The sequence below is a fragment of the Puma concolor genome, chromosome C2 (assembly GCF_028749965.1).
Source record: "Puma concolor isolate L17-30 chromosome C2, mPumCon1.1.hap2, whole genome shotgun sequence".
NCBI classification, from domain to species: Eukaryota; Metazoa; Chordata; class Mammalia; order Carnivora; family Felidae; genus Puma; species Puma concolor.
This window is the reverse complement of record NC_141675.1, coordinates 32,537,296-32,551,688: the sequence shown is the minus strand read 5'-3', so window position 1 is coordinate 32,551,688 and position 14,393 is coordinate 32,537,296. Positions and strand designations below refer to the sequence as shown.

The following is a 14,393-nucleotide window of genomic DNA, read 5'->3' as shown; positions in this document are numbered from 1 at the left end:
TTATTGAGGCCATAAAGTTTTCTGAGGATTTTGACATATTTTAGCAACATATATAATCTTGTTTAATCCATCCAGCCAGCAGTGTCATGTTTGCTTTGTAAGTGAAAGGAAATATGTCTCTTAGTATTTGTAAACTTGAGTTTCTATCATTTGTAAAGTGAAGACAGTTTATTAGAAACTGATCTCTACAGTCTCCTCAAAAACAAACAAAAATATTTTGATCCGGCAATTCCTAATGTTTATTTCAAGAATGATTTTTCTGGGGCAGTTAAGCGTCTGACTCTTGACTTCAGCTTGGGTCATGATCTCACAGTTTCTGAGATTCAGCCCCCATATTGGGCTCCGTACTCACAGCATGGAGCCTACTTGACATCCTCTCTCTCCCTCTCTCTCTCTGCCCCTCCCCTGCTCATGCTCTCTTTCTCTCAGAATAAATAACATTTAGAATGATTTTTAATGTAGACATGAGAAAGGTAATTCCAGTGAATGACCTTGTTATTTCTTGTTTCACTTAGATATTATTATCACTGATAAATTTGTGACCTTAGTGCTATTTACTATTAAGCATTGTCAAATATTATCAGTTACCATATATTTTTATATTCTACTACATAATACAGTTCTTGGAAGTATGTTAAGTTCTGGAGGAGAAAGCATATAGTAGAGATTCAGTCCATACTGTCATGAAGCTTGTATAATAAATATATGTTAATGAAATAATCGCAGATATATAGAGCTGCTATTATGGGTGCTAGGAAGTTAAATTAGAGAATTTTGTGAGAATTTTACCACATGCCTTCATTTAGTGTTCTTTTCTCTGGAAAAGACAGTTGAGCTTAACTCTGAACTGAAGGAACACTGTGGGGGAAGAAGAAGGAATAATGGTGTTAATTCCAGACTGAAGGAATATGGTATGTACAGAGACCTTGAGTTAGGAGGAATCATGGTATATTTGATAAAGTGAAATAAAACTGTACTTTTTCTTTTTTCAGGGTTGGTGATAGAGAGTGGCATGAGATTAAGGCTTAGGAGCAGAGTGGGGCTGTATCGTACAGGGACTTGCTTAAATGATGGCAAGAATTTTGAGTTTTTCTTCTTAGGAGCAGTAGGAAGTCACTGTCAGATTTTAAGCATGGAAGAGATGCATGGGAGAGATTCAGAAAATCACCCTTCATGCAGTATAGTGATTATTTGGGAGGGGCAAGAATAGAAGCAAGGACACCTATTAGGAGGATATTGTAGTATGCAGGCCAGATATGTTGATAACTTGAACTGAAGTGATTACAGTGCAAATAGAGATAGACAGAATTTAGAGAGTTTTAGGGGATAAAAATTCATTCTTAGAAGATTTCATCTGATTTTTTCTTTCTTTTATGTCTATAAATGCGAACATTAGAGATTGGCAGGGTTTTTGTAGGCTTTTATAGCAGTTAGTCAAAGTTTGAGTTTGCCTACCCTTGATCAAGTATTCTTTGTCTATCCTAGAGAGAAATTTGTTGCTGTGTAATAAGAGGTAGTGTACAAAGACAGTTGTTTTAGTTCTGTAATACTGTAAAGCTAGAGACAATCTAAGTGCTCATTGACAGGGAAGTAATTAAATAAATTTCACATATATTATGGGATACTATTCAGAAATTCTGTGTATTTGTATGAAGATTCCTGTTAATTAAAAAATTTAAGGGGCACCTGGGTGGCTCAGTCAGTTGAGTGTTGGATTGCTGATTACAGCTCAGGTCATGATCCCGGAGTCTTGGGATTGAGCCCCGTGTCAGACTCCACAAACATAGAGCCTGCTTAAGATTCTCTCTCTCTCGCTCTTACTGTCTCTCTCTTTCTCCCTGTGCCCTCTTCTCCACTGTACATGCATGTTCTCTCTCAAATATAAAAAAAAAAAAAAATTAGGTCTTGATCTAAACCATCAGTAATGTTAGTCTGCACATTGAGATTCAGAGTTAGGGTGTGGTGATGTGAAACTCGTATATTCTCTCTATTGCTTGAAATTAAAAAATATGTATCATATATTCTAATAAACATGTATACACATGTGTATACTAATTGGAATGTAGTAGTTATTTGTTGGTAATAGTCATCACCTTTTAAACTCACTGCAGTTGTCAGAATTAGAAAATAAGTTGTACCTTACTCTTCTATGAGTAACGTGTAGTGCTCAAGGATAAATTATTTTCACTAATGAGTCACATATTCTATGGTGGAACAAACCTGTTCCTGTAGTTGCTTAGTGATTGCAAGCATCAAAAGCACTAGTAGATTCTATCCACACAAGATAAATAGAAAACATAATATTTGCATTCTAGTGTCCTGACATGGACATAGAGAATTCAGGTTTACCTTGAGATCTAAGTGGACTGTGGTGCTTACTAGGTGTATGACTATGGACAAGATTATCATGTTTTCAGATCTTTCATTTATTTTTGTAATTGATACAGTTGTGTTTTCTTACAAGGTTTTTGTGCATGTTTATTCTAGATCATGTATAGAAACAAGCACACAGTACATATATGTAAACATAAACTATTTGGTGCATATTGAGGAAAAAGCAGTATGACTTATTGTTTTGTTTTTTTTTTTAATTTATTTATTTTGAGAGAGAGAGAGAGAGAGAGAGCCAGAACCTGTGCACATGTGACTGGGGGAGGGACAGAGATAAAGGGACAGAGACAGAATCTCAAGCAGGATCTATGCTATCATCGCAGACCAATATGGGGCTCAATCCCATGAATGAGGACATTTTGACCTGAGCCTAAAGCAAGAGTTGGATGCTCAACTCATTGAACCACCCAAGTATCCCTGATTTATTACTCTTTAGTAGAGATGAGTAAGATCAGCTAGATCAGGAATCAACTACTGCTAATTGTGCAGACACCTGCCTTTATGAATACTAAAGATTTTATTTTCAGAAAGAGAGAGAGCGTGAGCAGGGGAGAGGGGTGGTGGGGGTGGAGAGAGAGAGAGAGAGAGAGAGAGAAAGAGAAAGAGAATGAGAAAGAGAATGTATCTTAAGTAGGTTCCATTCTCAGCACAGAGCCTGATGTGGGACTCAGTCTCACAACCCTGGGATCATGACCTGAGCTGAAATCAAGAGTCGGATGCTTAACTGACTGAGTCACCCAGGTGCCCCTATTTATAATTTTATGTTTATTTTTAAAAAGTTTTTCAAAAACTTCCATTCCAGTATAATTAACATACATTGTTATATTAGTTTCTGGTGTAAAATATAATATTCACTGCTTTTGTGAATCCTTTGACTGATTTTTATAGGCCTTATTTTTACTGCTTCCTACATTTCTTACTCTTGCTTACTCTTGCTTTAGGGTATTTCCTTTCCATTCAGAGAGTTTCTGGAAAACTCTTTAGTTCTCCTTTTATTTTGAATGATGGCCTTCCTGGATAGAATAATTCTTTTTTTTTTTTTTAATTTTTTTTTCAACGTTTTTATTTATTTGGATAGAATAATTCTTGGTTGCAGGTTTTTTTCTTTTGGCATTCTTAATATATTTTGTGACTCCCTTCGGTCTTGCAAAGTTTCTACTGAAAAATCAGATAACCTTATGGGGTTTTCCTTTTATGTAAGTGTTTTCTTTTGCTGCTTTTATAATTTTCTCTTCATCACTAGTTTTTACCATTTTAATTACTAGGTGTCTTGGTATGTATCTCCTTGGGTTTGTTTTGTTGGAGGCTCTCTGTGCCTCTTGGATGTGGATTTCTGTTTCCTTCCCAGATTCAGGAAATTTTCAGGTATTATTTCTTCAAATAAATGTTATGCCCCCTTTTTTCTCTCTTCTTTTTCTGAGATCCCTAATGCAAATGTTATTATGCTCAATGGTGTCACTAAGTCCAAGTCTCTTTTCATGTATTATTACTATTATTATTTTTTGTCCTGTTCAGCTTCATTCCTTTTCATTACTCTGTCCTCCAGGTCGCTGATCCGTTCTTCTCCTTCTTCTAGTCTATTTATTCCCTTAGTATATTCTTAATTCCAGTTATTGAGTTCTTCGTTTCTGATTGGTTCTTTTTCATATTTTCTATCTCCTTGTTAAAGCTCTCTCTGAGGTCTGCTAGTCTTTTCTAAAGTCCAGTGAGTATCTTTATGACTAGTACTTTAAATTCTTTCTCAGACATATTTTTTCTGTTTGTTTAGATCTCTTGCTGTGATTTTGTCTTTTTTTTTTTTTTTTTGAGACACATTCCTCTTTTCTCTCACCTTTTCTAATGGTTCATGTCTGTTTCTGTGTTTTAGGAAAGGCAGCTACATCTCCTGTTGAAAGTAGTGGCCTTATGAAGAAGAGGTCCTATAGTGTACAGTGCCGTGTTCCCTGTTCACCTGAACCTTTCATTTCAGTGGTGTCTCGTTTGTGTGTTGTATTGCCTTACTTTTGTGGCTGAGCTGTATTTGCCTGCAGTTTGGTCATCTGTAGTGGCTCTCCTTGTCTTTTTATGTGCAGGTTTTGGTTTCTCTGTCATTAGTGGGCCTGTCTGGGGTGGCCTTGGGATTGAGTTGGGTCAGACTGGGCATTTGCCAGAGCTGTAGTGACCGCGAACTGCAGGGCACTCTACCTTTGCTGTTCCCTGAGAAGCTTTCATCAGTGGGCAAGGCCTGCAGTCAGACCAGCTGTCTACCCCCTGCTCACTGCCAGGGCCTGAGTCATACTGGTGTGGGTCATTTTCTTCCCCTTTGCCCAGGGCAGGAGTCACTTTGAGGTGTTTCTGTCCCTATTGGGGTTGCTTGCACACTGCTATGCTTGTGATACTGCTTTGGATAGACTCCTGTGGAGGCTGGGTTGGAGGGGGTGGGTCCACAAGAGATCTTAGACTTGAAGGTGCTGTTAGTAAGCTAGAAGGAGAGTGTGTTTGCACTGGTTATGCAAGTGTCTATGTATCTAGGCTGAGTGATGGTGAGGGAAATGGTGTCTGCCAGCAGTTTTGTTCTTGGAGAAATCTCCCAAAGATCCATACCTCTCCAGCAAATGCTTTGAGATTAGTAAACAAATCTCCCTCTCATACACCCAAGTCATTTTTCAACCTACTGTTTCTGTGTTATATCTCCACACGGCTGTTTGATGCTTTTTTTTTTTTTTTTTTAAAGGGTGGGGACCTAGTATATTATTGCCCTCTAGCCTTCCCAGTGCCAGCCTGATGATTTTTAAAGTTCCTGGTATTAATCCCTGGTGATTGTAAGAACTTACAAAGTTGAGCCTCTCGGATTTTCAAAGCCAAACGTTATGTTGATTAGTCTTGCTAATGCAGGTCCCCTGTTCTGGGTGCCTGGTGTGCCTAGTGTGGTGTCCAATATCCTCTCTGTGCCTATAGCATCCCTTCCTTCCATGGACATTCCTTTGGGTCCATTTGGCTCCCAGTTAGTTCTCTGCCCTTCTTACCTTTTTGGATATGGCCTCTTCTCTACATTTACCTATAGAGAGTCTGTTTTGACAGTCTTCAGGTAGTTTTCTGGGTTATATATGCTGATGTGGGTATTATTTGCATGTATTTAGAGGTTGAGGTGAGCTCTTCCTACTCCTCCATCTTTCCCAGAAGTCTCAGTTCTTTTTTCTGGGCACAGTTTTAAATACCAGGTCATCTTTGAAGATTTGCAAGTAGGGAGGTATCACGATACAAGAATGTTACTGGCATTATGTGTAGAATGTCCTGGACGAGGGAGATAGAAATAGATAAGTTGAGATTAATTCAGGGAGTGGTGATTATGGTAATAATCATGGAAAGAATTTGGAGAATTATTATATGGAAGGTAACATGATTGCCCTTGTTAGCTGATGGCACAAGAGGAAGATTGATACGATTCTAAGAATATAAGACAGGATAGCAGTGACCGTAATAAATTTGCATACAACTTAAAGTACACTCCTGCATTAATTAAATCAGTTTGTTAATTGTATTGCCATGAGCAGAGAGCTAGAGATAAGTTAGTGTTGGACTTAATTTTGTATGTGGTATTTGGTGAATTTGATAGGCATTCAAAGAAGCTGTTAACATGTGAAGTTAAAAATCTTCAATTGTAGATGATCAGGCCCATTGATAATATATTGAAGTTGTTTGCACAGAAGCTATACATCAAGTGGATGAGATCTTCCAGAGAACGTGGTATGAAGGGAGGAGTGGTAGACATTACAGACTTGAGCTTTAACGAATCAATACAAAAAGGAAATGGAACTGAGAGCATTTGTTGAAGCAGATGAAGAAATAATAGGTTGTGTGTTGGACTCACTGTTTGCTGTGTTCCCTTCATTGTGTTTGCAGTTTTATAGATCTTTTATACTGTTAGTAGTATAAATTCTAGCAAAGAAGTTGTTAATACTATTGCAGTGGTATGCTGGAGCCATCTTATATTGTCCTGGAGAGCTGAAAAGTAAATTTCCAGGAATTTTGTGACCCTACTAAAATAACAATGTCTTTATAAAAAGTTAAATTATATAAACTTAAAACTAAATAAATCATATTAAAAATAAAAGTAAAAGTAATAAATCCTCAAAACTCATCACTTCCTGATTATTTTATGTTACTGTTTTCTACGCTCTGGAAGTTTTTATTTACACCTATTGTATGTATGTGTGTATTTGTATACACCTATTTTATTTAGTGTGTACTACTGCTGTTTATTCTCAACTCTGTTGATATCACTTTGGCAGTTTGAAATTGGCTGTGGTAATATTTACATTATGAAAATCAAACACTACACATCAGGGCTCAATTTATTGTTCTTTCATTTCTCTATAAACTTTATTAAGTTATGGAGATACTGTTAGTAATGCAGATTAAATGGAAAGGTGTATCAGTTTATATCCATTACAATATGATAGAAAAAATAATTGAGGAAGTATCCTTCCACTATTTGAGAACTGTTACCTGATTCAGTAAAGACATTGTCCACAACATTGACCAGTGAGTGAAGTTCTAACAAATGTCTTTGTCATATCACCTGTATCCTATTCATTAAGTGAACAAAGATATCCGTGATTGTTCATATAGGGATCCTGTTTGTTCATCAGTTACAATCAAAGGTTAGCTATAGATACATCTGTGACAAAATTATTGTTTTATGTGAATCAATTAGTTGTATGGGATTTATAATATTATGTGGGGTGCTTGGGTGGCTCAGTTGGTTGGGCATCCGATTCTTGATCTTGCTCAGGTCATGATGTCACAGTTTGTGAGTTCGAGCCACATGTTGAGCTTTGTGCTGACAGTGCGGAGCTTGCTTAGAATTCTGTCTCCTCTCTCTGCCCCTACCCCATTGGAGCTCTCTCTCCCTCTCTCTCAAAATAAATAAATAAACTTAAAAAAACCAAAAGAATATTGTGTATTTTATTGTCAGTAAATTCGTTTTATAGAACCATTATTTCAGTAAAATTTCTAATTGTTAACGTGCATAATTTTTTTGAGGAGCCATTTGTTAAACTTTTACTAGCATGCTACTAACTATTCATGATTTTATAAAATAAAATTCCTCCCAAGACTTGTTTTTTCTATTGAATAATTCATCTTTCATAACTGAATTTTCATTTATATTTTGTATAGCAGCTGCCATTTCCACAATGATTTCCTCCTCTTTGTTTCCGTATCGATATGGGGATTCATGTCACTCAATATTTTATTTTTTATTTTTTATTTTTTTTCAATGTTTATTTATTTTTGGGACATAGAGAGACAGAGCATGAACGGGGGAGGGGCAGAGAGAGAGGGAGACACAGAATCGGAAACAGGCTCCAGGCTCTGAGCCATCATCCCAGAGCCCGACGCGGGGCTCGAACTGCCGGACCGCGAGATCGTGACCTGGCTGAAGTCGGACGCTTAACCGACTGCGCCACCCAGGCGCCCCTCATGTCACTCAATATTATGTGATATTGGCAGGAAGGGTAATATTTTCCTTTCCCTAAAGATTTTTTCTGCAAATGGAAGAAAAACCCTTCTTATCAGCTGTATACCAGGAAGTAAGGAAAGTAGTGGAATAGAACTGCATTGTATATATGAATTAATTTTGTTCACTAAAATAATATATCACATTTTCTAGGGATTCAACTAATGAAACTACTGCCCATTCTGATGCTGGCAGCGAACTTGAAGAAACTGAGATCAAAGGAAAAAGAAAAAGGGGTCGTCCTGGTCGGCCTCCAGTATGTATTATGCTTGCCTTTGTTCTTGTAATGGTTACTGAGTAAAGGAGCTTGATATAAGCTTTCTGTTAATTCTAGTTCTGTTAATACATCTTTTAAAATTTCAGCAGCATATTAGAGATTCTTGAAAACTTTGCTTCATGAATTGGATTGACAATGATCTGAAAAAGGAATTTGATTTTAGTATCATTTCTGCTCTCCATGCTTCCCTTGTAAATAAATTGTGATCCATGTGAAGACGTGGAGAAGATGATTAGATTAACATGAAATGAGATGTAGTTAGTTATGACTTTCCTGCTTTTTAGATGCAACTCTGATTTGTTGTGAGCTCCTAAGTGTGCATTTTGGTAGTATTAGTTTGGGATTTGGACCCAGTCTCAGAATATATTCTTACTGATACATGACTGAGAAGTTTAGAAGAACTCTGGGTGTCCTTACTTTGTGGGGGTATCTTTATGTATTGTGAGTACACTGGTTATTATTTAATTTAAGGTAGCATAAGGTCTCAGAGATCGTAGTATCATTCACTGTGTCAGGGGTTAAGGTTTGTACTATTTCGCACTCAATTTTACAATCTGATTTGGTCTTCACAATTTTTTTTCTATTCATGAAAGTTTTTGTTATGGAAAATTTCACTCTCCTTTTGTGAGAGACATACTACAATGAACTCTCCATATAACTATTACCCAGCTACCACAGCTATCAAGTCATGGCTAATCATGTTTTATCTCTCCATCCCTTATTTCCTTCCCATGTTATTTTCAAGGTCATGCAGACCTCATTGCATCTGTGAATATTTCAGAATGTATCTCTAAAAGATAGGAGCTTCCTTTTTCTTTAAAAATTTTTTTATTGAAGTATAGTTGACATAGAATGTTTTTGGGTTTCTGGTGTACCACATAGTGATTTGACAGTTCTATACATGATTCAGTGCTTACTACAATAAATGTAATTACTACCTATCACTATACAGTGTACCTACAGCATTATTGACTGTATTTCCTATGCTGTATTTTCTATTATTGTGATTAGTTTATAACTGGAAGTTTGTACCTCTTAATCCCCTTTACCTATTTTGCTCACACACACCCCTTCCCCACCCTGCCAATCTTTCCCCTCTGGCAACCATTACTTTTATTCTCTGTATTTATGAGTCTCTTTCTGTCTTCTTTGTTTTGTTTTTTAGATTCCACATGTATGTGAAATCATAGGGTATTTGTCTTTCTCCATCTGATTTATTTTAGTTAGCATACTACCCTGTAGATCAATCCATGTGGGATGGATGTTTATTCATTTGCTATACAGATAGAAAGATTTCAGTTTTTGTTATGGCTGAGTAATATTCCTGTGTGTGTGTGTGTCTCACCTTTATTCATCTTTCAATGGGCAATTGAGTTTTTTTTTCTAAATCTTAGCTATTAAAAAAAATTTTTTTTAATGTTTATTTTTGAGACAGAGACAGAGCATGAATGGGGGAGGGTCAGAGAGAGAGGGAGACACAGAATCTGAAACAGGCTCCAGGCTCTGAGCTGTCAGCACAGAGCCCAATGCAGGGCTTGAACTCATGGACCGCGAGATCATGACCTGAGCCGAAGTCGGACGCTTAACCAACTGAGCCACCCAGGCGCCCCTAAATCTTAGCTATTATAAATAATGCTGCAATAAACATTGGGATGCATATATCTTTTTGAATTAGTGTTTTCATTTTCTTTGGGTAACTACCCAGTAGTGGAATTACCAGTAGTGGAATGTCATTTCGCATTTCTATTTTTGTTTAATTTTTTTTATGTTTATTCATTTTTGAAAGACAGAGGGAGACAGAGCACAAGTGAGGGGTGGGGGGCGGAGAGAGAGGGCGGACACAGAATCTGAAGCAGGCTCCAGGCTTTGAGCTGTCAGCACAGAGCCCAACGCAGGGCTCGAACTCATAAACTGCAAGATCATGACCTGAGCCGAAGTCGGAAGCTCAACTGACTAAGCCACCCAGGCGCCCCGGCATTGCTATTCTTAATTTTTTTTTTTAATAAATTTGTTTTAATGTGTATTTATTTTTGAGAGAGAGAGAAAGAGTGCAAGCAGGGGACGGGTAGAGAGAGAGAGAGAGACACAGAATCTAAAGCAGCCTCCAGGCTCTGAGCTGTCAGCACAGAGCCTGATGCAGGGCCTGAACTCAAACTGTGAGATCATGACCTGAGCTGAAGTCGGACACTTAACCAACTGAGCCACCCAAGTGCCCCTATTTTTAATTTTTTTGAGGAACTTCCATACTGGTTTTCATAGTGGCTGTACCAAAAACATTCCCACTAACAGTGCATGAAAATTCCCTTTTTCCACATCCTTACTAGCACTTATTATTTCTTGATTTTTCTTTTTGTTTTGTTCTGTTTGTTTGTTTTTAATATTAGATATACTGACTGGTGTGATGTGATACCTTATTGTGGTTTTGATTTGCATTGTCTTAACAATTATTAATGTTCAGCATCTTTTTTTTTTTAAGTGTTTATTTATATTTGAGAGAGAGACAGAATGCGAGTTGGGGAGGAGCAGAGAGAGAGGGAAACTCAGAAACCGAAACAGGCTCCAGGCTCTGAACTGTCAGTACAGAGCCTGACACGGGGCTCAAACCCATGGACCCAGGAGATCATGACCAGAGTGAAATTGGATGCTTAACCGACTGACCCACCCAGGCGCGCCTATGTTTAGCATCTTTTCGTGTGTCTGTTGGTCATCTGTATGTCTTCTTAGGAAAAATGTTTATTTAGGTCTCTGCCCGGGGCATGATTAATTTTTTTTTATTAAATGCTAAGTATCATTATCATATCTCAAGATAACAATATTATATTAGCAGCACCAAATAATCAGTTTAAAGTTTATAATCATTTCATAAATATTATAATTTTTACTTATTTTTTTCTTTTTTAATGTTTATTTATTTTTGAAAGAGAGAACAGGAGACAGGCAGAGAGAAGAAGAGAGAGAGTATCTCAAGCAGGCTTCACAGTCAGCACAGAGCCCCATGCAGGGCTCAAACTCACAGAATGTGAGGTCTTGACCTGAGCCAAAACCAAGAGTCAGATGCTTAGCTGACTGAGCCACCCCAGCACCCCAATTTTTAAACTACAGTTTGTTGGTTTGAATCATGATGCAGATAAGATCCACTTGTTGCAATTGATGATTATGTCAACCAATTATTGTATATATGTCCTTGTGACTTAAGACTTCTTTTTTTTATGTTATTGCTGTTCTGTCCGTGTTTGCCTTAGTTTTTAATTTGCTTCAGTGAAACTCCATAACCTTTAATTTTTGAGCAAAGTCTTAAATTAAAAGAAAGGATGAAAGGATAACTTCTACCATTTTTCTCTATACTTGCTTTTGTCCTCCACCTTTATTTAGAGGGAAAAAATTGTGGAGGAAAAGACATACATTAAAATCACTCTTTATAACACCTCTTAATTCTGTTAGAATATTTGGTAGAATACTCCTTACAAAAGCATTTTGGGAAAAATGAAAGTTTTACACTTAGAAGCTGGAGACTATTCTAGTTCCCCTTACTACCACTATATGATTTTTCTGAGGCAGTGGCAAGTTACATTGTTTTCACTAGGATTTGTGGGTTATAGGTGCAAATGGGAAATAAGACTAAATGTGATTGAAGGTAGGAGAATAAACTGTCTATATGGTTGCTTACTTGAATTTGTTCTCCTCCAATTGAAATTCTTTACTTCATAAGATTGTGCTTTAGTGCTGCCTTCTTCAAGAAAACCTTTTTTTTTTTTTCTAAAAGAATTTCTCACCCCTTCAGCAGGCTATTGTGTTATTCTTTAGAACCTCTCTAATTTTGATATGTCAGTAACCGCATTCCTGTAATATTTTTGCTTTCCTTGTTGAAAAGGAGTATGCATATCCTAATTTAGCTGTTTTATGGGTAGAAGTATGATTTTTTTACTAAAATTACTACCCCATAATCCTAATAGGTAAATAGTATACGTTCATCCCATATTTATAAAATTGAAAAGGATTTTACCAGGATAGGATGGTACATTCTAGAGACTTGTGTTAGTTAGACTTTCGTCCATATTTTCACACTTATTAATTCACATGGGCATCTATACTCCCACCTACCTCAACCCCATTTCTTAATGTTTGAAACAACGCAGCTTGCTGAATTTCTACTCTGGCTTTGCACTAAGCTGATGCTGTTTATGTCATTTAACTGTAACATCAGTACTATGAAACTGTGTTATAAGTGATCTCCAATGTAGAAAACAAAAATAGGAAGTGGTAGTTTGCCCAAGGTCACACATAGCATATAAATGGCAATGCTAAGTTTTGAACTCACATCTTAAACTTCTGAAAGTCCTTATCTCAAGAATGCCAGGGGCACCTGGGTGACTTAGTTGAGTGTTGAACTCTTGATTTCAGCTTAGGTCTTAATCACAGTTTGTGAGATCAAGCCCAGTGTTGCGCTCTATGCTGACAGCATGGAGCCTGCTTGGAATTACCCTCCCCCTCCTTCCCCCCCCCCCCCCCAGCCGCCAGGTTGTTTGTGTGCGCGCTTTCCCTCCCTCTCCCTCTCCCTCTCTCTCCCTCCCTCCCTCTTTCCCTCTCCCCCCCCCAATAAACATTTTTTAAAAAAGAATGCTGAACTACCAAGCTGTTAATTTATATTGAGAGATCTGATTGTCAGTATGATCAGATTTGACACATTTGCTCCAGTACCTGTTACGAAGATTGCTTAAACATTTTCAGTCAGCTGGCTCCACTTTTGACAATTCAGAGTTTCAATTGATACATGCTTTGTTTAGCCATTTTAATACTGTTTATATTTGAGAAGACTTCATGATCTCTGGTTTTTTTTACTCAGCCATATGAAAACAAATAGTATAAGGACTTTCTGTTATAGGTAGTATTGTTTTCATTTCCAAATTCTTAGGGGGCATCTCATTGTTGGTATTTCTTTTTGGTATACTATTATTTCAGAGACTTATGTTTATTATTAAACAACTACTCTTATTTTGTAGTTGTCCTGATTGATGTTTGTTATTGTAGCTCTCTACTCAAATGATTAACAATCTCTAGCAAACATTGTGTCATGTTTATACTAACCCTATGATTGTATTAACAAATGCTAGACATTATTTGGTCTACACACACTACTCCCTTGGTGATCACATCCAATCTCATGACTTAGTACCATGTCTAAGTTTATGTCTCTCAGATTTATGTCTCCAGGCTGGACTTAGACTCCAAAGTTATCCACATGTTTGTTGATCATCTTCATTTAGATATTTAATGGGGCTCATCTCTTCTGTGAAACTTCCTCTGGTTATTTATCTGTTACTAGAAATTATCTGTCTCTTAATAGAACCCTTCTATCACTTAAACCACATTTTTGTGAAAAATATTTTTTTACATACTATATTTTATTATATTATTTTACAGTTATTTGTGTTTCTGGTTTTCTTTTAATTATATGTCATTATCTTCCCTCTTATTTTTATTAGGGGCAATCTTTCTGAACTTCTTTATATTATTATCTGGGTTTGTCATGGGAAAATCACTCTGGGGATAATGAGGATAAAATAGATAGACCTTAGATAAGATCAAATGGATTTTTTATGTTCTTACTCCCTACCTCCTTTATAACCAATGGTAAAGGTTTCCTGGTGTGAGAATTGTGGTTTATTTCCCGTATTTATGGAGCTTAGTTCATACTACTTATATACTATATATGTATAATAATGTACATGTGTGTAACTCACACAAACATTTCTACACATATACAAACTTACTTGTAATAGAATGTTATTTGTAATTGTAAAAGATCCAGAAGAAAGAAATGTTGATTGTCAGTGGGTTAATAGCTAAAAAAAATTTATGTACATCTGTGCAATGGAACACTGCAGCTTTTGAAAAGGAATTAAGATATTCTCTAGGACAGGAGCACCTAGGTGGCTCAGTCGATTAAGTGTCTGACTCTTGATTTCAGCTCAGGTCATGATCTCATGGTTTGTGGGATTAAGCCCCACATGAGGCTCTGTACTGACAGCATGGAGCCTGCTTGGGATTCCTTCCCTCCCTCCCTCCCTCTCTCTCTCTGCCCTTCATCCCCTCCCCCAAAATGAAAAACTTATGAAAAAAATATTTTCTAGGACATACTGTAGATTAAAAATTGTGAAAATAGAATGATGCAGAGCTGTGCATAAATAACTTAAAATATAATAGGTCTTTGGAAATACATATATG

The 14,393-nt window shown here is 36.9% G+C and overlaps 1 protein-coding gene across 4 annotated transcripts in view; it reads left to right on the top strand.

The window, feature by feature from the left end:
• Positions 1-14,393, top strand: part of STAG1 (STAG1 cohesin complex component) — a 404,176-nt gene that overhangs the window by 118,599 nt on the left and 271,184 nt on the right. For 3 of the 4 annotated variants that reach the window (XM_025913742.2, XM_086674339.1, XM_086674340.1), the window contains one exon: positions 8,045-8,147. The exons of the other annotated variant lie outside the window; for it this stretch is intronic. In XM_025913742.2, coding sequence (XP_025769527.1) covers positions 8,045-8,147 — 103 coding nt within the window. Of the gene's footprint in view, positions 1-8,044; positions 8,148-14,393 lie in introns of those variants that run through there. 4 annotated transcript variants of the gene reach the window in all.